Below are 24473 nucleotides of genomic sequence, written 5' to 3' on the forward strand. Positions count from 1 at the left end.
AGTGCGATATTACAAATATAGAGAGAGAGAGAGGAAGGAAGTCACACAGAGACAAAGAGAGAAAACAAGAGAGCAGCTTTTCCTTTCCCAAATGGACCGATTTTATTGGGAACCCGACCAAGTATTCTCATGACCTGATTGCCACAGACTGCAAGAATACTGTGTTTTTGCTGTCGAGTGTCAGTGTTGAGCGCTACATTACCAACATGTGTTTCTAGAGCCCAACCTCCCAGATCGCACATACCAGGGACCAAATGTTTGACGTTGCTGGGGCTGCACGGAATTCAATGCAGATTTTTTCACAGGCGTGAAAACCCACACGGAGCTCTCGTCTCAGTTAGGTCATGTGTTGAAAGATAACGAGGATCCATCCAAGTCCATTATGTTCATGAATGTGCGATCACTTGGTGAAGTGGAATATGAAACTGAATATATTGTGATTAATCATGAACCTCCCAGCGAGTGATGCTACTTTAACAGCTTGAGCAATCACAGAGGTGCAACGACAAAAGGCTCTTCAAATGGCGAGGAATGTCTAAACGGGCTTCAGACCAGGAAATATTAAATTATACTGGAACTCCATACATGTACATATACGGCCAGCATTTTCTAGATTATATCAAATACATGGTTTTTATATTTTTATGTAGTGGCTCAGCTAGGGCTGGGCGATATCACGATGCTATAACAATACAGTGATGTGAGACTAGATATTGTTTTGGATATCGTAATATGGCAAAAGTGGGTTTAAAAGGCTGCAATTTTTACTTTAATGTAAAAATATGTTATTTTCTGTTCAGCTGTTCTGTTATTTTTACCTTTACCCACTTAGTCATTACCGATGACTATTTATGAAAGATCTAATTAGTGAATATATATTGTGAAGGCACCACTCAACCCTAAACCCCCCAGAATACTGTGATATTTAAAATGATCTCCGTATCACTCAGCCCTCGGCTAGTCGGGGTCCGGAGCTCCACTAACGTCCCAGTATATGTGTTAGTGTGTCAGTGTTACTGCTGCCAGTCGCTCTTCCATGTTGTCTGCATGTTCCATTATGTTGTCTGCTGGGACTTGTCTTCGGTCATGAGACAAGTTTAGCTTCATCTGGACCAGCTACAATATTACAACTTTGCTTTCACATAAATGACAATATAATTCTCATAAAACAGGCCATAATTCTTTGGAATAACCGTTTGATACTGCAGCGCATTTTACTTCTACTTCCATACTTTTGGTTTTTGGGGTATTTCTACTTGCAATTTTGCAATGCTATCCTGATACTTTAGAATGATTTATAAGGATACTGATTGCAAAGAGACACTGGCATCTTTTTTTAAAGGAGGCTGGTCCGTCCTCGGGTTATCTATACCTCAAAATAATCCAAACTATATTCTTTATATTGATCAAAAGATAATTCTCTTTTTCTCTCTTACATTGCTTTGAATTCTTCATCAAGTGCCCCCTTTTTTTTAGCTCTTTATGGCGTACCACTTTTAGACTGCTGTCGGGGAGTAGTTGCTGTCGACACAGTATGCCTTTCTGCCTCTGGCCCGGCTAAAACTGGGCATGTGCCGCATTGACAGCCCAGATCTGCGTGGACTGACACGCGCTGAAGTTATAGCTGGTGATAGTGTTTGACAATTATTGCTGAACGTTTGAATACACGTCTGTAATTAGAGCATAAATCAAAGCAATGACATCATGGTACGAGTCCAGGTCACAGTAGTCCCGCGTACTGTTTGTGTGTGTGTTTGTATGGAGACCGGGTGTCTCCTAAAGTAGGACAGTAGAAATTGATGGCCAACTCTGAAAGCTGACCTACATAGAGGCACAGACAAACTAGTTCCCTCAGCATGCACGCTGAGCCCGGTTGCTCTGCAGAAAATGCAGAGGAAGCAGGCATATGGTAATAGAATAATAAAAGCTATAATGTGTCCTATCACTTATATGCAGACGATATCCAACTTCATCTGTCATTTAAACCCAGCGAGGCATTCACATTAACTCGGCTCCTGGACTGTGTCAATGACATCAGAGACTGGACGGCAGAAAACTGCTTGCAACTCAACGACTCTAAGATGGAGGTCCTAGTTATTGCTCCAGAGGAGTTTGTCCCCATGATCAGGCAGATTATTAGTCCTCTCTCCTCTGCTGCCCATTGCAACCTGCGTAATCTTGGGATTTTCTTTGATCGATCCATGTCGTTTGACCCTCATGTTAAGCAGCTGTCCAGGTCATGTTTCTTCCATCTAAGAAATATCAGTAAACTGAGATCTGTAGTATCAACACCTTAATTAGAGATGATCATACACACATTTATCTCCTCTCGCATTGACTACTGCAACTCACATTTTACATCACTCAGTGCATCTGCTCTTAACCGTCTGCAGGTCATCCAAAACGCTGCCGCCAGATTACTCACCAGGACAAATCGACGGTCTCACATCACCCCCGTACTCCGATCTCTCCACTGGCTTCCTGTAGCATCTCGGATACACTTCAAAATTCTCACCATCACTTACAGAGCACTTCACGGTCAGGCTCCGGCTTATGTAGCTGATCTACTTCGCCCCTATTCACCCGCCCGCACTCTCAGGTCAAACGCTCGAGGTCTTCTGTCAGTCCCACGCACACGATTTAAGAGCCGTGGTGACCGAGCCTTTGAGGCAGTGGCCCCGAGGCTCTGGAATGCTCTGCCTGCAACTCCACGCCTCGCAGATACTGTGAATACTTTTAAAAGCCAGCTCAAAACCCACCTGTTTAGGCTGGCGTTTGTGTAAAAGTAAACCCATGTCCTCAACCTGCTCTTAAAATATGTTTTACATTTTTATTTTATTTTTTATTTTTTATTTTATTCTTAAATTTTTTAATTTTCTCTGTGTAGATAATTTATTGACCCTTGGGTCACATTGTGTTTTTTATGCTTTTAAATGTCTGCTCTGTTAAGCACTTTGTGATACTACTGTCTGTGAAAAGCGCTCTATAAATAAATTCATTCATTCATTCATTCATGTTGTACATTTAATACAAATGCATGCACTACAGCCATGCATACACTTTTGCAAGTCTCAAATCCTGGTTTCACTTGGACTTTACTCTCTGGGGGCTGGTCAAGTAAACGACCGGAAAACGCTCACCTGAGAATATTTCAAATCAGAACTATTCATGCTAGCAATGATTATAAATTAGTGAAAGTTGCATCATTTTATTTTATTTTTTCAATTAAAAAGGTTGAGAGGATTCTTGCAGAGCAGTCGGTCCGAAGTAACCGTTGTCCAGCCAAAGCTACTGTAACCGATTTTAGTGATTTTCCTTTTTGCAAAAAGCGAGTGAATTTGACTTCCCTCTGGTAAACTGTTACGCAGTGTACTTTATATGACTCGGGCTTTTATTGTGAAAGGTAAGGATGGAAGGAGTGGATCCGCTACGCGCTGCCCATGTCGAGGTTGAAAGGAGTAAAACATTTTGCCATCTTGTCTTTGGACCAGGGAGGGTCTGTGTTGTTGTAGTATACGTATTAAATATGTTCCTTTCGCAACGTAATTGGGGTTGATACCTTTGCTCGCAGTGCAGAAGCTCAGAAAATTGCTCCCAAAAAGAAGACTTTGCTTTTTGAGTATTATTCGCGTTCTATGTAAAGGTACTCATGGCAAAAAACAGTTTGAAATTTTTTCCCTTTTTTTGAATTGCACATAAAAATACAACTCCCCGGTGATTAAAGGCTTGAAGAATTTACGTAGTCGAATCTCATTTGTCACGTCTTGCCTATTGTCAACTGATCGTTGAATCAGGTTTGTTTGCTCCTGGATTGACATGGTTTATTGTGAGTAGGTGAGGCGCTGTCCGTTGTACTGAAACAGAGCGGGGGAGATAGAGAGAGACCCCTACGCTCTTATGCGAGTGCTCTGATTTAGGAATGTGTTCTTTGGTTTTTAAATATGGGCCTACTGTTGTTATTCAGCCTATCTGAGGCTATCACCAAGACGCTGCTCTGAAGGTCCCGCAAATTTGGATAGTGCGTCTACATGGTCATTAAGGAGGTTGATTGAAAGTACATGACATTGGCTATATATCATGAATTATTGGGGGAAACCAAGCAATTCTACGTAAAATCAAACATTTAGAACCCTATTTAGCCAGAATGGAATGGTCCTTTGTTTAATGACAGATTTTCCACACACCACCACATAGTCGACTGTTCACATCGGGTCGCTGCTAATAATTCCATCAACTATTCCTTCTGTTCCATTGCCTGTTTTTCAGTGTTGGACGTCCTACGTTCTATCTGAGGTTTGCAGAAATCACGATGAATTCAGATATTTAATTGATTGACCAGAATGTCTGAAAAGACTGTTCTAGAAGTTCTGAACTGATGAGTGCAAACCCACTGGGGGTTATGGTGCATAAAATGATGAAGGCCAAGAGTGAAGGAAACAACACGCTGATATCTGTCTCATTGTTCTCTGGCCTGACACTTCATTTCATTCCGTAATTAAAAGCTCCTCCGTGACGTTTCTGATCGCCAGTAATGAGATGTCCTCTCAATTGTTGTCCAAGCGAACACGTTCCAGCTTTTAAAAAGCCCCCGAGCTGCTGCTGAACAAACACAATGTTTTAGTAATTGTGGCCAGATTCTTAGCCACCTCTTCTACCACCTGCTGTTTGCCGCCTACACATAATCATCACCTTTTTAATGTTGTGGTCAAATTGAGGGTTGACATACCGCGCAGTGGGCAGACCAAGTCCACAGACAGAGTAGCGTTGGTGAAGTCCCGAGGGGGCCGTTGCATTCGTCCACCCACACAAAGTCTTTTATTGTCTCAAATAAAGTACATTAGAAAGTGCTCTTTTTGTCTGTCGAGCACTCTGGCTGTAACGCCGCATTATTACAGTGTTGAGACACAGCTAGCGAGCGCTGATGGCTCATTTGATTAATATTAAGGCTAACGGGGCTTCAGCAGATGACTCAGGCACTTATCACGGAGTAAATCAAATGCTCAAGGCAGCGTTCATTAACATTATTCAATGTGGCCTGAAGCCATGCTTTGTATTATTACTTACCTGGATTCACACGCAAAGGCTTTTTGTAGTTTTCCGGTCTCTTTTAACAAACACGTCTTTTAAGTGAAGTGTGTTGCTTGAAAACCTGGTAGTGGAGTGTTTTAATGCTTCTAATTTAGCCGTAGGATGTTCAGTGTCTGTGTGTCTTTTGATTTCAGCTCTGATGTGATGAAGAAACAAACAAGCGGTCATTGACGAGATAGTTAGTTCGTCTCCCCCCCCCCCCCCCTTACTGCATAAAAGCTATCTGTCCACGGCTCGCCTGCTCCCCCGAAACAATACGTTACAAGGAGGACAAATGCATCAAGGGAAAAAAAACGAACCCAGAATATATTGATTGTGATCGTGCAGCTAAAGCAACAACACGACAGGTCTTATCTTTCCGAACGTTGTCTTGGCTCATGGCTCACTGTACTGTACACTTCAGTGATTCATTTCACATCGTCCATCTTCACTCCCCCCCCACGCACTCGCACTCACGTCAAAGCAGTCACATTTATTTGTTCCTCTCCGTCTTTCTGTCCCCTCCCTCTGTGTGTTTGTCTACATGTTAACCAATAAAAAACAAAACATGCTTTTTTTTTTTGTCTCTTCAATGTCAAACGTAAACACCTATTTTATTATAAGTCCAATAAGGAGGACAACACTCCCTCTCTCAGGACTACAGACCTCAGCTGACAGCTCTGTTAAGACTCCTTCTTTCCTTGTCTTCAATCTGTCTTATTTACTTGTACTTTCTGATAACATTTATTACATCCTCCTCCTTCAGCGTGTTGATTATCAGAAGGGCTGGGCCATAATTCAATATGATTATTCATCGTCTTGCAATGACGAGCACATACTCAGATTTCTCCGAAAATTTTGCACTTAGATTCCTAATTCAGTGAGAAAATACTCTTTTCATTTGTCAAGTATCTAATTCACACAGGACTATGCAAGACATTGTGGTTATTTCCTATTTCCTATTTATTTATTGAATTACGAGATATGAAATTACCTACCTAGACCCCGTCGTTACAACATTTTTCACAAACTGAATTTGAATGAAATTTCAAAGACTTTCTCACTCAACTTTCTGAATACGTATCCGCATTAGTATATCAACACTGATACTTCAGTGAAGTTTGTTTGACAAAGACGTTTCTAACGCGCTAGATAATCACCTGTGTTTTCAAGCACAGTTCATTTCAGGAGGCGAGCATTTATTTATTTATTTTTTATTTTTTTTACAAATTTGCTCTTGCTCTTATTCTCTTTCCTCTCCTCCGAGCGCCCTGTGCTGTTGGAGAGTTCATGCCGTTAACTGTATTAAACAGGGGATTAACGCCCGGGGCTCCGGGGCTCCAGTAATAGCAGACGGAAATCCTGATCAAAGGCCTCTAACTGTGCCGTGGGTGTCCGGACTGCCTCTGTCTGCTTCTCTGCATTACAAGGAGATGGGGCTTCGGAGGCTGGGGCACACAGGCAGTCAGGCGGTGCAGGAGCTCTCTGTGGACTCACCCCTGATTGGACGGATGAAGGTTGGACCATGCATAATTAAGGCAGGATAACCAGTTCAGAAGGGGGGGAGGGAGTATAGGAGGAGCGGTTGTTGCTGCAGGTGGGTTGCGCCGATGACCTAGCAGCCAAGCGTACATGTACAGTACACGTGTGTGTGTGTGTTTATGCATGTGCAATACCCATCGGGTGCATGCGCTGGGGGGGTTCATTCCTTTCCTGCTGCGTCCCAGAGGACACGTCTGACACTTCCTCCAGGTTGCCCCGCTTCCTTACTGTGTTGACGGGGCCAGTATTCAGCGGCAGGCTGCTCTCATTGGATGCAGTTTTAATCGGGAGCTTCATAAAGGCCTATTGTCAGAGCGTTAGATATACCTGGTGATGGCTTTTGGCTATTAAAGAGGCTGCATCAACTCAAATAATGCATTACAGTAGCCATTGTTGTGTATGCTTGAATATATGAGGCAGTTCGTGTCATAGCTTGTGTTCATTTACTGAATTGATGGGGCTGTAGAATATGCGTGTGTGTGCGCTTGCAGGTATACATGTGTAATATGTCACATGTACCAGGACAGTGAGGTCCAATCAGTGTCAGCGGGGAAAGCCTCTACACTTTTTATATTCAGTCCATGCTTAACATCAAGCGAGGAGAGGTGCAGGTAATCAGCTCCAGGTCTGCACTGACACTACATGTGTGCTTTACATCCACTCTCATGTACTTATTGCGGTATATTTAGCTGCAGTCATTCGGGAGTCGGGGGATGCCTGCTTCCTGCAGCAGTTGTAAATGTGTTGCCTCTTAACTCTGCCTCGTGTGCATGCTCACACAGGCTTACCAGATCTCTCCAACAATAACTGACACCACTACCTATAATAAAACTCCTCCCACGACCACGTCTATGAGCTCATATTTCTCTAAAAGGCTAAATGAGGATGGTTTTTTATTTATTTTTTTGTTATTTACTGTCATATTTTTGAAAATATCTGTGCTGTGCAGATGGAAGTCACATCAGGCATCGAAAGTAAAAACGTAAGAGGAGCATTTAAACCCACTTTACATCGGGGGGGTGAACACATTAGAGAATCCTGTTAAGTTTCAAACTTAATTTAAAGCTGCAACACCACTTTTCAAGTCAAAGTCAACTTTGCTGCATCAATTTGCAAGCTCCTCCATTATCTGCTTCTGGCAGAATCAGCTTTTTCCCAGGTTGGGCGGGGTGCGGGGTGGGAGCGAGGGGGGGGGGGTAAATACATTTGAGCAACAGAAGCGGAGAAACCTGGAATGAGTGTGAAATAAAGAGCGGGTATGATGAAGGTGGTAAAGGGCCGTGAAAGTAGGCTCCCTGCCGATTGTGCGTAGCGATGAAATGAGGGCCGGTTCTGGCTAATAAGTGTGAGCAAGTGCGGCCAAGAGGCCTCAGCCAGCAGCCACGCAACACTTATTATCCCCCCCCACCCCCCAAAAAAATCCATGTGTTTCCATTTACAGTATTATTCAAGCTGCGTGTGCGTGTGGGAAGGTTGTTCATTGACACCTCTCTCCTCGTGTCTGTCGCCACTGACGGTCTTTAATAGTCTCGCCGAGGTCAGCCTCCTGCCATGTGTTTGAAGAGAGGGGGCCGAGACGCGCGAGGACGATCTCGCTCTCTGCCGACACCCCCCGCAGGAGGAGGACGGGGAGTGAGGAACGTTTCTGTTTCCGCTGTTCCCGTGGCCTGTAATTGTCTGTACGGTCTGTAAAATAGGATAGTAGTGCAAAGGACTGCGCCGTAATGGGCGGAGAGGGGGGGGGGGACAGAAGTTCAGACGGTCCACGGCGGGTGGGGGGGGCCACCGACCAAGAAGGCGTGTGCTGAGCCAATGAGAGAGAGAGAGAAAGAATAGGGATGTTTTGTTTCTTTTTTGCGTTCGTCTACAGTTTCGTCTACACGTTTCAAAAGTAGTCCCCCACTACAGCAGAAAATGTCTTTTTGTTCATTTAAACAGATCCAGTCATGGGTGGAGGGGCCCTGCTGGTGGTGTGGATCGGCCCTGACCCCGGTGGATATAATGGTGCAGGGGAAAATGTTCTGTCAGTTGATGGAGGAGCTGCCTGTGGCGGCAGGAAGGAGTGTGTTGACAGGGGCCATGTGTGTTAACCCCTCTGCTTGTCACTTTTTCTGTCTTTCAACCCCCCCCCCCCCTCTCCAACCCTCTCATTTCACCTCACCTTTTTCTCTTCCACCCCTCCTCATCCCACCCCCACCCCCTGTAGTAGACTCCACTCCCTCTACCTACACTCCTCCGTGACAAATTACTCCTGGCGGTTGATTTGTTGGTTGTCAAAAGTGCTCCTCGTGCTGGCATGAAGGTGGGGTGAGCGCGAGAAGAGGGTGCAGCCCCCCCCCACCCCTCCAGCTGCAGCTCAGTGTTGAGACGTCTCAGTGGAAATTGATATTCTGTCTCATAAGATCTCATTAGATTCGATGTTGTCCATGTTTAATCAGCTCACACATTAGGTGTTCCAGCCCTTCTTTTGACAGGGCTGCTTTGATATGTTCTAGCTCGTGTCAGTAGCGGGAGCCGGGCTTCGGGAGGATCTTTTGTTCCTCGTGGAGGAGGAGCTGGAGGAGAAGCAGAAAATGACAAATGCCAGCGAGAGATAAAGACTTTATGACAAAACTCTGGATGCCGGTGGTTTGCGATGGGCCGGCTAGTAGGCAGCAGCTCATCACAAAGACAGCCGTGTTTTTCTGGATGATCTGACGAGTTTATGGGATGAGCTACACTAATGTACCGTATCGTAGTACAGACGCTTTCTGCTTGGGTGTGAACATCAAGATATTTACCCAACAGCATGCATACAGTAGGGGTGGGTAATATGGGTGAAATATAAGGTAACGTTAATGTGATACGTGTGATTTAATATTGTGATGTCGGTACGATATGATCAGTTTGGTATAAACTATCCCAATGGGGATCGGCTTATCCAGCCAATGAAATACTTGAGGAATAAGGTATTTACTCACATCGATTCAGAAATCCTAGGAATCCAATACTGCCACAAAGCACTCCAACATAGCCAGCAATGGTATAATACAGCCAGAGAGATTACAGGACAACTACCTGAGTGTCAGCTGGAGCTGCAATGATGAGGAGATGAATCATTTAGTTAATCAACAGGAAATTCAAAAGAAACCGTTTTGAAAGATGAGTGATCGTTTAATTGGATTTCTTTGGTTTTCAGCTTGCCTCATAGTTTCTCTGTTTCTCTGTTTCACACCAGTGAGCACCGTTGGGTTTCGGGTTGTCGGTTGGACAATTGAGGCATTTGAAGACGACCTCCCCTTTGACTCTGGGGAACAAGTGACGGCAATGTTTCACTACATCTTGACATTTTAAACATGATCAAAATGACGTTATACGAACAATTGAAGGATTAAATGAGGAAATAATTGGCAGATCGATGGACGATGTTGGTTGTAGACGGTACGATCAGAATGTGTGTGCGTGCCCTACGAGCACACAGAGTGGATGGTGTGTGAACGTGTGCAGGCTCTCCCCGGAGTCTTTCACCTTGAAATGTGTCCCGTGAATAGAATGAACGCACTGATTTGTCTCGACTCGTAACAACAGGCAAATATTCGCCGCCGCCGCCGGCTCGGTCAACAGGTGATTTCTGAAATGTTGTCTGTAGTGTATCAGCGGCACCGTCTCACATTCAGCTGGTGACTGTTTTTGTATTGTGTGATGAATTGACGGTGCGGTCTGTGGAGTGTGTGTCAGTCGGATCGGATGCCGCAGAGACGGCGGTTTAAGGCCGATCCGGGGTGATTTTATTTCCTCGTGGGGTGTTTGCCATTTTCAAAAGAAACTCATCTCCTTTCAGTGCCACTTGCGGCTTTATTCACCAACTGTTTCTCTTTTTTTTTGTGCCGTTTCCTTCTTTTGCAAAAAGTAATAGAATATCAGTTTCCCTTTTCAACCCCGGCTATACAGACGCTAGATTGCTTTGTGCGTCACCATCACAACACAGAGGAGAGCATTGCAATCCACTTGTGTTCAAAAGTCTGAAACCATCGTTGCCTCTCTGTCTTTGTGCTAAAAGAGGGGTTAAGCTTTTATCCTATAAATATGGCATGAAAACCCCACTGTCAACGACGCCTTCTTTCTAAAGCGCGCATTAACATGAAAACGAGGGCTTGTTATGCGGTGAGATTTCAATAAAAAGGACACAAAATGCATTTAATGAAATTCTGATGCTGGGCCCTAGCTCCCTGAATCTCATTAAATGAGCTTTGTGCTGTTTTTCCATCTTCTCTTTGTACAAGAGGTCCTCGAGTGCCCTTAATAATGTGGCAGATTTCATCATATTCCTGATTTAAAGAGGACAATGTCTGTCGTGTTCGGTGGTTCTCCTCCATGCCCAAGCCAATCTCCACAGATGTCCCCGCATAGTTTCTGGATCTGGCTCGTGATACTATTTCTTCTTGCGGTGCATTTTTCTTTTTAGTTGCAGAAGTTCTGTTAAGGCTCTCCACTAACCCCATTCTCTCCCTCTTTGCCCCCCCCCCCCCCTTCTCTGTTTCTCTCTCCGCGTAGGATTTGGCTTCATAACTTTTGAGAGTGAGGACGTCGTAGAGAAAGTCTGTGAAATTCATTTTCATGAAATCAATAACAAAATGGTAAGTCCACTCATTTTCTTTTCTTTTTTTTTCAATTCCAGGTGGGTGTTGAAGGATTAACATTTGATTTCTTCTTTTCCCTGGTATTAATAGCGGAGGAGGTGTGTGTGTGTGTGTGTGTCTGTTCTTGTTTATATGCAAAGGCTAACACACACACACACACACACACACACTCTGTGGGTCTCAGGGATGGGAAAGCAATGGTGTGTACTGCCCACAAACCGTGAAATTGTGTGGCTGAGTTCTGCCTGTCAGGCTGAGGGACGGGAGAGTGGAGCCTGTCCCTCTCTTTCTGAATCCCCTACCACACACACACACACACACACACACACACACACACACACACACACACACACACACACAGGTGGAGATGTCCAGGGATGCAACAGGGAAGCTACTGGCAGAGGCAGCGTTCATTAGTCCGGGATTAACACCTCCCACGGAGGCCCAGTGCCGCTTGTTTTATTTACACCAGTAATAATGGCGTCTCTGAGCACTCTACAGAGTTCAGCGGCAGCCTTCTAAGACATCGTGTCTCTTATGATAATGGACAGGAACCGAATTCAGCGTAGCGAGTGTGACATTAGTTCCCCCTTCACCCAGCTCCACCCCGCAGGCCTCTCGAGAGAACCTGCATCATTTGAGCGGTTCTGTGGCTCGTGATTGACTGGAGGGAATACTTCTCTTACTGCCGTTTCAGTCGGGGCCTCCACTCTCTCTCTCTCTCTCTCTCTCTCTCTCTCTCTCTCTCTCTCTCTCTCTCTCTCTCTCTCTCTCTCTCTCTCTCTCTCCCCCTCCCAGACTTTTTCCTAAAAACTGACTGACTGGCTGTCGGACTGACAGAACCAGCGTAGTAGAACCATGTTCACCAGGGACCGGCCCAGGTGACATATGACCCCGGTATACATCCCTCCGTGTCCCTGCACTGAATCACAGTCGGTGCTCGGGACGGCAACCGCAACGAGCCGAGAGTGTGACAGAAATAACCGTAGGCGTGCGGAGGACATTCTGTCACAATCAGACGTCTGAGATCCTTTGACATGTAGGCATGGCACTCTGTGAACACACAGACATCAGGCATCCACGCCAAGCATGAATGCACCCGCCACAGCCTCGATGTATGCACACAAAGCAAAACAGATGCTGCCAATGCTGCCAACTTTTGATTTCAAAAACGATTTAAGACCTATTTCTGGACAGTTAACGGAACAAGAATAACTGTAATAAAGACGTTCGCTACCAACAAATCTGAGATCTAACCACCGGAGTACGTTTTTACATCAAAGCTGTCGCTCTACGACTTTAACTGTGCAGAAAAATGAGCCTCATTTAAGTCCAACCCACAGCCTATTTATAAGAGCTTCTAATTAGATAGATCTAATTAGATTGGATTGTAAACACTGGGCTTAATTAGGAATGCAAATCTGCTTAACAAATAGTTTGCCCGAGTTTATGTTCAATAATGTAATAATCATTATTTATTCACAAAATGCTTATTTTTTTTAAATTCTTTAAACATTGGCTATTTTCACAGCAGAGCATTCATTACACAAGGTGTTTATCAGGAATAAAAATAATATTCTAAAGAAAAGATCAGTAATCAACAAATCCACGATGTCTCGATTCTGCTCAGGGTGGAACCTTCGTATGTCACAAATAATGTCACTGCGGCACAAACTTTAACAGCTCAGGGGATCTTTGGCATTTACATTCCACCACAAACCCACCACTCACACTGGAGATGGCATTATTGGAGCATGTATAGTCTCGTGTTGATGAACTGCATGTGGGAAAATGTCAAGCCTGTATGCTTTTCCCGGGAATGCATGCTTCCAAACCTGCAAACTTACCAAATCCCACCAGTTGCCTTCGTGCAGCTGCAATTATCATTGTAAAAGGGACATTTTGTAGACAGACATTGGTAGAAAAAGTGCAGGTTATTTATGTTTTTCTTTCATCCTCTGCTCTTGTACATGCCAGCAATATGAAAGCTGTCTCTGATGCATCATCTCACAGTCCGGGTATATGCGTCTGACTCGCCGATGTGTCACAGTCATGACGGTTACTAATATTGTTATCAATATTTAGTCAACCCTTGCGACTGAAGTGACCCCCTTTTTTTGGCTGGAAAGCTTCAAATCTCTTGCACTTGCAGCTGCGACGTGATACGCTGTTGTGCTTTGTGACACGTACTTCACGGTGTGCCAGAACACAGAAAACAAGGGGAGTATTCAGACTGTAGCACGCGTGCAGTTACTCAGGAAAAGGAAATGACACTTGTGACTCATCCAGGAGTCCCTTAAGTATTGAGAGCGGCACAGTGTGAGGACAGAGCGAGGGACAGCTTTACATGGCTTTTGTCCTTTTGTGAGAATACCCACTTGGCAACACCTACTGTACTTTAGCTTCCCTATAGGAGGCAGGAAATATGTGTGTCCCTGCAATCGCTGACATCTTGGAATGTCAGCAAAGAGGGAAAGAGCGGGGAGTGTGTTAAAAGCATTTTTCAAAGACACGTCAGGTTTTTCCCTCCGTTGCAGAGAGGAGAGTACTGGTTATCCGGTGTCTGGAGCACCGGCACACAAAATAAAAAATGTCTCCTGTCTTCATCCTTATGAAGTACCATACAGAAATAGGCCTCATCCATCCTCCCCGTGACTGTTATCTGAGATGGCTCTTGAATAATTGATGCGGACAGAATTTCCACCCTACTTGGGAGGGCGGTGGGATGTACAGGGCACCCCCACCTTCTCCTTTGCCCCGTCTCTCAAGGGCTCCGGCACTGGACCGTTTTTAGTGACTTGGTCAATCACCCTGTGTTCCATGTGTGCCACAGAGGCCTCACTCTCAGGAGCACTTCCTCTCTGTCACTGTGGGTTCAGCCTCATGTATAATTAAAAACGGGGTGCTGCTTAGCAAGAAGCTCTCAACCGGCCCCGGCCAGCTGCACAGACTCCTGCATTGCTCTCCCCTCTGCACACCCGTCAAGTACATTTTTATGTATGTCCCCCCCCAATGTCACAAATCACAAAAGTTTGCCCCAAGGGGCTTTAAGACCGCCATGCTTTAGCAAACGCTGGATGTGATAAAAGTATGGATTGTGCTGCCCTTCACATGAATGTACCGTCCTTTAACCACAGCAGTACCTACTCGTATTAAAACCAGTAAATATATCTGGAGTAAAAAAATCAATAAGCATAAGATGGATAACAGTTTATCACACCCTCTGGTTGCCACACATATGAATGTCTTTATCATACTGGAGTAGGCCAGCGCCTTAATACAGCGAATGGAAGGTTGTGAATTCCATTTCCAGAGACAGGAGTCCCTCTATCACTCCCCGCCCCGCCGCTATGCATGCGCAGCTAATTCATAATAATACCTATCAAGTATTGGCTCTGATGAGCGAGCAGCGTGCCATTAAAATGGACTCACATTGGTTTTAGTCAAGTGCTTCAAGGTAATGTTCTTTAATGTGTCATTTTTAATATTCCAACGGTGGCGAATGATCACAACAGGAGGGAGGAATTCTCTGTTAGTCGTCAATTTCTCACTGTCTTCCTGACGTGACCGACCAATTACTGCGCTGAGGAGCAGAATAAGCTCCGACTCTGCCAGTCGCTGAGGGAAATACTAGCACGGGTAGGGGCTCATACATCAGCCTTTAATATATGGATACAGGTGAGGGAAAGATAGCATCACGTAACCCGTACATTATTACAGACGCAGCATTTTTCTTACGACGGCAGCATATACTGCATCTTTTCTCCCGTCGGGGGAGCAGGATGAAAGCATTGTTTTCTTTCTTTCTCTTAACTTTACTCCCTAATACAGAGTACATACTTTGTGTGTAAAATACATCATTGAGTATTTTTAGGACTCAACTCGTATTAAGGTGATACCGATACCTGCAGGCTTAACGTAGAAATCCGTAGGAAATGAAATTCCTTTCATAGGTCACAACATAATGCCGTAAAAGACCCAATTTGATGTTTATGAGAGACACTGACTTGCAGCGTTTTTCAGATTTAAATTGTACATTTTTCTAGAAGCGTTGCACTTACATTCTAACTCAATTGAATCATTTTGTGGCTGTGATAAAAGTTGATGATATGTGATCAGCTAACCAAACCTAATTGCTTGTTTTTAGAGCGAACTTCTGCGTTTGTGAGGGGCCGGCTGTTAAAGTTTACTGCTGGAGGTCGTGAAGCGTGTGTCTGTGTGGCGTCCGCTTCGGTCTTACGCTGTGTAAATCACCCCTGGACACACTTGGTTGTAGCAATAGCATAAACTAGCTATCACTATTTCAAAGGAGAGAAACTGAAGTCTCTGGGCATTGAAAGTGTCTTTGAAAATGTCTTTTTTTTCAAGTTAAATCTTGAAGTGTTTGAACATCAAGCGCCTAATAAGGAAGAAGGACCACCCTTCGGAGGTGTTTCAGTCCCTGGAGTGCTGCTGCCGAACAGGTTCTGGACTGTAAGTAATTGGATGCTTACCCTTCATTGAAGAAGGAAAGCTTTGAGGGATGAAGGAGCTGGAAAATCCACTACTCACTCTGCACTCCACGACATCCCATAAAAGATACACGATGTTCAGATCGGCTGATGAGGAGGTGATGGAAGCCTGATGGTCATGGCATCACTTTGTGTCTCTCAGTGTGTTTGGGGACAATCTCATCTTGTTATATAGAAACATGTCAGTGGAACAGTTTTGGCACCACAGGGAGCACCTGGTCCTTAAAATGACCTCGTATTCCTTAGTGTTTACATAACCAATGCGGAGATATCATCAGGCAAAATGACTATATAGCTGGCCACTGAAGGCATCATTTTGCTTTATCCAAAACATCTCACCGTTATTATACATCCCCATTCTTTTATGAACCATGAATGCAAGCGTTTCAAAATGGAAGGTCTGCAGCAAATGCCCTCTTTATAAAATACTTGACATTACAGCTTTTGTTTTGACTGCTTCACTGAGGCATTAAAGTGACTCTCCACCCAAAATCGATCTCTTTTTTTTGATGTGATATTGTCCCCTTGGAGGCTTGAAATATGTGTTTGTGGACCTTTAATGGAGAACAAAGTTTCTGGAGCGATATTCACAAAACATGCTGAGGCTAATAGCCGCCAGTTGTTCGGAGATCTTTAGAAGTCCCAACTTTTTGATCTGAGAATAATTCACAAAGTATTTTAGCTTCAAAAGTAGGTCCCAAGTCTCAGAGACTGTAGAAGTAATCCAGAGTCCTAAGTCATTAAGATCTGCTCACAATCAGCTCCGGAGTGTAATACCTTTTAAAAGCATATTGTAATGGCGCAGAGTGATACAATTCCAATCGGCTCATCAACAAACTGATCCAAGAACACAAGAATCTCAAGTCGTTTGTCAGAATTATTAACCAAACCCCAAAAATATAAAAACGGTATGTAAAGTCTAATACAACTCAAATTGAATCAAACAAATCAAGCTGGTTTTGAGCCATTGCTAGATTTTTAGGTAAAATTGGAGCCATGAGTAGAAAAGTATGAATACCATATAATTATTTTACTTTGTTTTGGGCATGAAAATGTTTATGGCCTACCAACCAATTATCATAGCCGTAATGAGTACGTTTGTCCAGGAAACATGATGTCATCCATAGCTAACAGGGTCAACCTCATCCCTTCTCTTATAATAATAATAATGCATTTTATTTGTATAGCGCTTTAAAAGATACTCAAAGGCACTTTACATGGTAAAAACAGTTATCTTAGGGGTTCTCTCAATTCCTTCGTAAAATAATTGCTCTTAATAGTTAACAGGACCTTTTGGGACTATACATACAAGTCCAAACACTCATATCTTCAAAAACAAATAGGAAACCTTTAGCATAACCCTGTCAAGCATGCATGCCAGCATATGCCATCGCCATATATTCCTTCTCGTAAAGGAATAGCTAAAGGACGTGTGTTTTTAAAAAACAGTTTTAACTCTGCTATCAGTCATTCTGTCCTTTTTGAAATCAACCACTTGTGATAAGCCTTTTCTTTACGTGAGTAATCCCACACCACCGCGCCTGATATTGTGAATTCAGCGCCGTGACATTTCCTAACTATGCAGTCTGTGTGTTTTGACTGTTCATCTGGGAGTGGGCGCTGGAGTAAATGAATCACACTGTTTGCTTTCTTCAGTCTGCCAGTCTACTGATGGAATCCATTCACGAGCTAATAGTAACACCTCCCCCTCTACGCACTCACACACACTCCCACACGCCACGCCCACAACACTCGTCGCTGAAGGACAGTCCATCCCACCCACACCTCCCTGTTACACCGACAAGGTTAATATAGGAGATGTATTGAGAAGGTGAAGTGGCTCTCTGCTCTCCATCGTGGGGTTTGTACATTAAAACAAACGCAGTTGTTTGTTCTATTCTTCATCAATGGGCTATGACATACTACACTCATCAAGTGGGCGAGTGTCTTTGTGTGCATAGAGTACCTGCACCTCATCATTTCAATATCAAGCTTGGTTATTGGCAGATAGAGTTATTTTTGAAAGAATAACAACCTCAGAAAGTCCCGATTTCATAACCAGAACAAGACAGCAGCAGAAGAAAATGAAACATTCTGCAGTGACACTGAAATATTTGAGTTTCCACGATGGGAGCTGGAATGGAATTTATCACTGATTCATCATATTGCTTTTTTGTCTCACTTTGAATTTAAACGTTTGCACAAGGACAGGGCGCTGCAAATTAGCTCCAGCACGATCTTGTATGTGCGTTTCCCCATTCAACGGTGTTTACTGTTTACACGACACCGTGCAACGCACTAACTAATGCACACAATTGATACGTCTTGAAGCCTTACGACTAAACTCTTAAGTGGCGTCATTCTAGTTGGAAGACTTCAACAAAAATTCAACGTGGTGAGTATGATCATCGGTTGTTATCCACGGGCTCCTGCACAGCATGTCGACATCTGTCTTCGTATTGCACGCATCGTTTCGGGGTCATTTCCTGTCGTTGGTTTGGATTACAGGAAACTGGGCTGCAGGTTGCTTGGACGAGATCCAAGGCCCCCCTTTTTCATTTTTTATTTAAACGGCTGCATGCGGCGTGATGGAGTCTGCATGACAGCTCCAATCGCTCAAACTAACACAGTAAAGAGTTCCCAGTTGTGGGAATCGCCAACAGTATTTGGTGAGTGTATACACTCCACTGTTTGGCTTTCCGCCCTCCTCTGACTTCATCTTGGCTTACTGGGTGACACAAATCTCAAAGATAAGCCATCAACTGCAGTATGTCAGTGCAGCGGAGTCGGAGAAAAGATCTCGATTCATGTCGAGAGCTCGCAGGTTGAGGTAACCATACCTTGTCAACCCTGTGATGCAGGAATTCACTCTTAACAGTCAGCTGTCTTGCATTATGTGTGTGTGTGTGTGTGTGTGTATGAGGCTCTCAGATGCAACTTCTAAGCCAGTGAAAGCGAGGCAGGTTAAAGGGGTTCCCCCTTCTCTCTACGAGGCACAATGGAGCTCAAAGGCCTCCGTTCACCGACTTTTCACAACACAATACTGTGCTGCCATCAAAGCATCCGGAGTCCTTGACAAGTTACACAAGCCACAGTTCACTTGCAAATGTAATGTTCCCCCACTGTGCATGTGGCGAAAGGTTCGGTCTGTGAAACTTTCCGCATTGGTCAAATTTGAATCCCTGCGTAGGCGACTGCCGAGTCTTCGCAGTGCGTCGTAGTCAGTTGTCTCGCCGTCCTCTCTGTTCTCCTCTCTTTGACTTGGCTCACTCTTGAAAGCTCCTCCCTCCCTCTCTTGAAGCAGGTGAACACCCACACACTCTCACTACCACAGATCCTTGCTCCTGGCTGTTTTTTTTTTTCTTTTTGAAAAATCCATGACAAGGAGCCCTCTCCCTGAATATCAAAGATCCAGCATCTGAGAGCATGTAGACATGACTCACGCCCGGGTCCGTCTCACTCCCAGCAGGCTACCTGGAGCGTCCAACGAGCTGGATGTGGCTGGGGACGCCGGAGCAGACACGGTCTCTGAACTAGACCGTATTTGTCGCCCGGCTATGTGAATCTCAGCGCCGTATTTAGACGGGCCCCGTTTGTCCCACCCAGTTGCTAACATCCATGCCGGGGCGAGCACGGAGAGCAGAGGAGCTGTGACGGCTACAAAGTGTCTGAGGGAACTGTGTACTTTAGTCGGTCTGCTTCAAATGAAAGGGCTGCTAACAGCAACAAATCACAGCTCTGCAACGCAGCAACTTTCCCTCTGTGATGGAAGGCCTTTTGCAGTCGTGTTCCCTCTTCACATCTCTAGCTCTGTGTCTCTGCCACAGTTTGTTATTACAAACCATTTAGCACGGAAACTTCCTCGCGGACGTGAAGTTTCATTTCAGCTCGGCAACTCGTGTGCATGTGGGAATGAGTCTGTGCGCGGATAGTCATATGTGCGCCTGCCGAGCTGTCAAAGAGTTGCGAGCCTATTTGTATGGATGCAGGGGGCTGCACCTCGGTCGGGGTGCACACGGCGCCGGTTGCCTGTCTTGTGCAGCAGGCCCAGGATGACATGTGAATCGCTGCAGCCGAGAAAGCCCTGCTTAAGTGGAGGCAGTGGGGAGAAGCCGCCGAGAGCCAGGAGGCAAACAGACAAACAGATGGACAGGCTGATGCCAAGCAGGCAGTGGAGCAAATAGATTGTGCAGCATGGTGAACAGACTCAGCCTACCAAAGAACAACGACAGACACAAGACCGTGCCACCCTCGTCAGCCGACCGTGCTTCTCTGTAATTCATCGAGATAGGATAGATACGTGGTAAATAGGACTCTCATCTTCCTCCTTTCCTCATCTGCCCCCCTGTCACATCCCTCATTTGAAATGTGTTATGTAGGAGGAGGAGATGTCAGTCTTCTTCCAAGATGGGAAATGAACAAAACCCGCATGTGGGAGAACCGAGAGAGAGAGAGAGAGAGAGCGAGAGAGAGAGAGAGAGAGAGAGAGAGAGAGAGAGATGGGTGCCGCAGGTGGAATTGGACTGCGGGGCACAAGGGACTTCAGCCCAGCAGACACACACTGCAAACAGACACACACACACACACACACACAAAACAACATATTGAGTTTTTAAAAGCCTTTCTTTCATTTTTTTTGACCGGCTTGAGGTTTTAAACACACTGCCCTGGCAAGACTTGAGTAAATAAAATGTCGAGATTTTGTCAGTTGCTTTTGAGATTATTCTGTGTTTGGATGAAACAAAGAACTGCCTTTCACAAAGAACCCGGACACACTGCCACGCAGTGGGACTGTGGTAACGGCAGAGCAGAGCTTCTCCTACCTTGATGTCTCAGAAACACTTGGAAAGTATGAAGCTTGTATTTCCCTGAGGCTTCGGGCACATGCTCACTGGAGCAATAACCTTTGCTTTAATGCGGGAGGAGCATGATTGTAAGTTTTCCTTCGAGACGTTCCTCCGAAATGCGAGGTGCTCGGATTGACTCGGTCTTGTTTTCCTCCATGGAAAACATCTAGCGCCGTGCAAGTCAAATAGAACAACCGCCTTAAAGAGCCGAGGCAGCCCTGCCAGATCTGTCTGGTTGTGTACCTACACTGTCTAATGCTCTGTTCTGTGTGTGTGTGTGTGTGTGTGTGTGTGTTTGTTTGTTTGTTTGTCTGTCTACATAGGTAGAATGTAAGAAGGCCCAGCCCAAGGAGGTGATGTTCCCACCAGGTACACGAGGGCGAGCCAGGGGTCTGCCCTACACCATGGATGCCTTCATGCTGGGGATGGGCATGCTGAGTGAGTCACACATCCACTTTTCTTTGCATGACAACAAATTCTACCATTAAAAAAAAAATCTCTTTATGCAAACTCTCGCCTAGATAGCCCCATTAGGTGGGCACTGCCCTAATTAGGCTGCTTCAAGGTGTGCCACCGGTGGCCACTGCGGTCTAGTTCACGGTGGAGTCTGGTACAGGCAGCCCCCGGGCATATAGGAGCAGACCAGCACATTAGCAGGCTAAATGAAGAGGAAAATTGGTGTAATGTCATATTAAGGATTCATCACTGTGCCCCCCTTAATGGGTAATGAAGGGGACACACATGTCAGGGAGAGATCTCATCTACAGGGACCTCAGCTGCTGGCCCACCCCTCATCATTACCATCCAGCCCATGCCTGTGGCCCTTTTTATTTAACGCTCTTGCACTCTCTCCACCCCCTCCCTCCCTCCCTCCCTCCCTCCCCACCCGCCCCCTGTCTACTACCTGTCTGCCTATCTGTCTGTCTGTCCGTCCTTCGATCTCCCCGTCTGTCCGTTCACATTTCCTATGCATATAATTTGTATGTGCGACCCAACCAAATGGATTTGCCCTTGCATGAAAGATTTATTTTTCTTCCCCCTTCAAAAGCAAAAGAGACATGCAGCTGATTGTAAGAGACTCGTTTTGCCGTGCAAGCGCCCCCCCCCCCCCCCCCCGCCTCCACCCCTGGTAGCAGGTGCAAGCAGAACCACAGTCATGCATTTTTATCTGTACCAGGAAATGTAATGCTCCAAGTGGCTTTGAAGGTCGATAGCAAGTCATAGTTTGGCGCCGCTCGTTTTGCATATTTACTTTTTAGAAGATCGACGGGAACCAGTCGCATATAATAACTGAGCTTCACGATCATTTATTTTTAAAGAAGGAAAAGGCAGCAAACAAATTCCCGATTGTACCTGAATATCTTTTCATCCATTTGTCTTTGTGTCCAAGTCTTTATCCATACAGTCACATCCACCGTCGGGGTTATTCCAGGGCCGACCTCTGCGTGAGGCTGATTATACAGTTTGTGGTCTCGGTGTTGATAAGACTGGCCAAGTGCTTGCGTCGGCTCTATCTAAGTCCAAGCCCTGCATCTCATCCGCTAGAAGTATTTAACAAGCACAGTGAACTTTACGGAAGTTATTACAGACTAATGTGTCTGTGAAGAGGACATCACCCCCCCCCCCCCCCCCCCCCCTCTCCTCTGGGAGATGGCAGGCAGAAAGGCAGTGATGTGTTCATGTGAGAATATTAACAGCCAACTTGTTTGGAGACACTCTTATCTAAATGAAATTGGAACACGGACAGCGAAACATTCCTTTATATAATTTGCATTTAGAAAAAAAGGGGACCCTAGGCTCATTATTTAAGAAAGTGTAAGCTCCTTTTGTGCCAAATCTCATTAAAGCCATCCCCAGCTCCTTTGTTTACTGCCTCTAATCGAGGCATTTATCTTTATTGTGTTGCGCCCGATGTATGTTTGCTGAAATTAATACGACGTTTGAGCCTGGGCGAGGTATGGGTGTACCAGATGGATAATTGATTTTAAAGTGAATCAGAACTGTTGAGCCATAAAATAGGTACATTAGCATGCATATTAATAAGGCAAATAAGAGCACTAAGAGGCCGCAGACACAATGGCAGGCTTCATTTAGTGAAATGGCAGGAAACATGCTGGGTTCTCCTCTTTCTTTCTGCTTTCTTCCCACTCTCTTGTTTGTATGCACATACTCAGGATTTCATGAGATAGTGGCTTAATTCAGCATGTATCTTAATCCACTTCCCCCGACCCTTTCATATTCCCCTCTATAGCCCTCTCCTTCTACACTCGGTGCACACGCCTCGCTGCAGGTTCTTCAGTTAGTAATGTGAAAGCCATTGTAATGCAGTACATCAGACGGAGGGAAGTGGTTTTACCATTTCAGAAAATGTTGAAATAAGGGAGTATGAGGAGCTGCGGTATCTATGCCAACAATTTCAGTTTGGCATTTATTCTGTCTTGACAGTAAGACAGTATCAAACACATAATATCCAATATTTTGCGGTCGGTGATGGCTTTCCATTGTATCATATCACAGTTATTTTCCGACCAAGCAAACAATGCAGGGTTGTGTGAAAGCTATCCATCTGTAACTTCCTGGTGATGACTTCTCATCAGCAGCTGATGGAGGATTTTCTTTTTTTTCCTCCATTTATTTCTTTCTTTCTCTGGAGTTGCCTCGGTCCTGCTTCATCCGCAGCAGGTTAAGGCTCCGCTCACCGCCTCTCTGAGTTGCATTTCTTTTTGTCTGCGAGAGAGGGGAGAGGGGTCTGGGAGAGGCATTTTCCCATTGGGTCAGGAATAAATTGAACTTTTTCATGGACAACAAACACTGATTAGATATTTATGACCAAGGTCAACCTTTCTGATTCCAGCTGGCACAGGCTCTGAGGCATACAGAACAGAGCATCGACACACATGCTCACACGGGACACACACACACACATAGCCTGCATACACTCACGCACACACTCAAATAATGCGTGCACGCAAAATACGTTTTGACGCCTTGGTATTTACCGTAAACTCTTTTAGTCTGCGGTGTGTATAGAAGCAAAGGTTACAATTCAAATGTGACTACAGCCAATTATCATCACGCTAATATATACTTTTTCAAACAAGAATTGAGGACACAAAAACCTGAGAGAGATTTCAGGTCTGTTTCTGCGGTGAGAGTTATCAAGGTTGGCTCCAGTGACTCATTCCTGGTCTAAAGGACTTCCTCTTATTAGGCAATTCAGGCCCGACTTAAGGTTGAAGGTGATAATAGCTCGAGGAAAACAGATAAAGACTGAGACATACACCATAATTACAGGGTTAATTATGTTTATATTACCTTTGATGGTGCTCAAATTCTCGCTGACTCTCACACGGCCCCCTCCCCCCCCCCACTTCTGAAATTTCTTTGCTTTGCTCGTGTCCTCGCTTCCTAGCTGCCTGCTCCCTCACACCCCGCTTCTCAATATGTCGCCCACAGCTGCTTCTGTCTGAAAACTGTCCAGCTAATTAACTGTCGGGGTCTGTGGTTGTAATAAGAATCATGACGGCAGATGAACAATACATCTGCTGCTCTTAAATTGTTCGATTGACACCGGGTCCTCTTCTGGCCTCGTTGGAACTCTGCATCCATCCGGGGACAGCACAACTCCCAAACAAAGCCTGTGTGCCCTCACACAGGCTTTGACTTTGCTTTACAGATGGCAATTTGTAGTTTCACATTTCACATCCTCGGCAAGTTTTACACTCATTCAGTTTCTAGTCGTGGTTTAACACAGATATATGTGTTTATACTGCATGTAGCAGCTCTCTTAAATGTTGAAATGATGCCCCATAAAAAGGCCAGATCTACAATCAACATGTCACCAATTTTTTTTGTCAACCTCCAAAATTGATTCATAAATATGTTCT

The 24473-nt window shown here is 44.9% G+C and overlaps 1 protein-coding gene across 9 annotated transcripts in view; it reads left to right on the forward strand.

The window, feature by feature from the left end:
- Positions 1-24473, forward strand: part of LOC306787691 (RNA-binding protein Musashi homolog 2) — a 218196-nt gene that overhangs the window by 147819 nt on the left and 45904 nt on the right. For all 9 annotated transcript variants that reach the window (XM_079282911.1, XM_079282912.1, XM_079282910.1 and 6 more), the window contains exons 8-9: positions 11143-11225; positions 20910-21024. In XM_079282911.1, the coding sequence (XP_079139037.1) occupies positions 11143-11225; positions 20910-21024 (198 nt within the window). The remainder of the gene's footprint in view (positions 1-11142; positions 11226-20909; positions 21025-24473) is intronic.

The sequence above is a fragment of the Melanostigma gelatinosum genome (assembly GCF_949748355.1).
Source record: "Melanostigma gelatinosum genome assembly, chromosome: 14".
Taxonomy (NCBI): Eukaryota; Metazoa; Chordata; class Actinopteri; order Perciformes; family Zoarcidae; genus Melanostigma; species Melanostigma gelatinosum.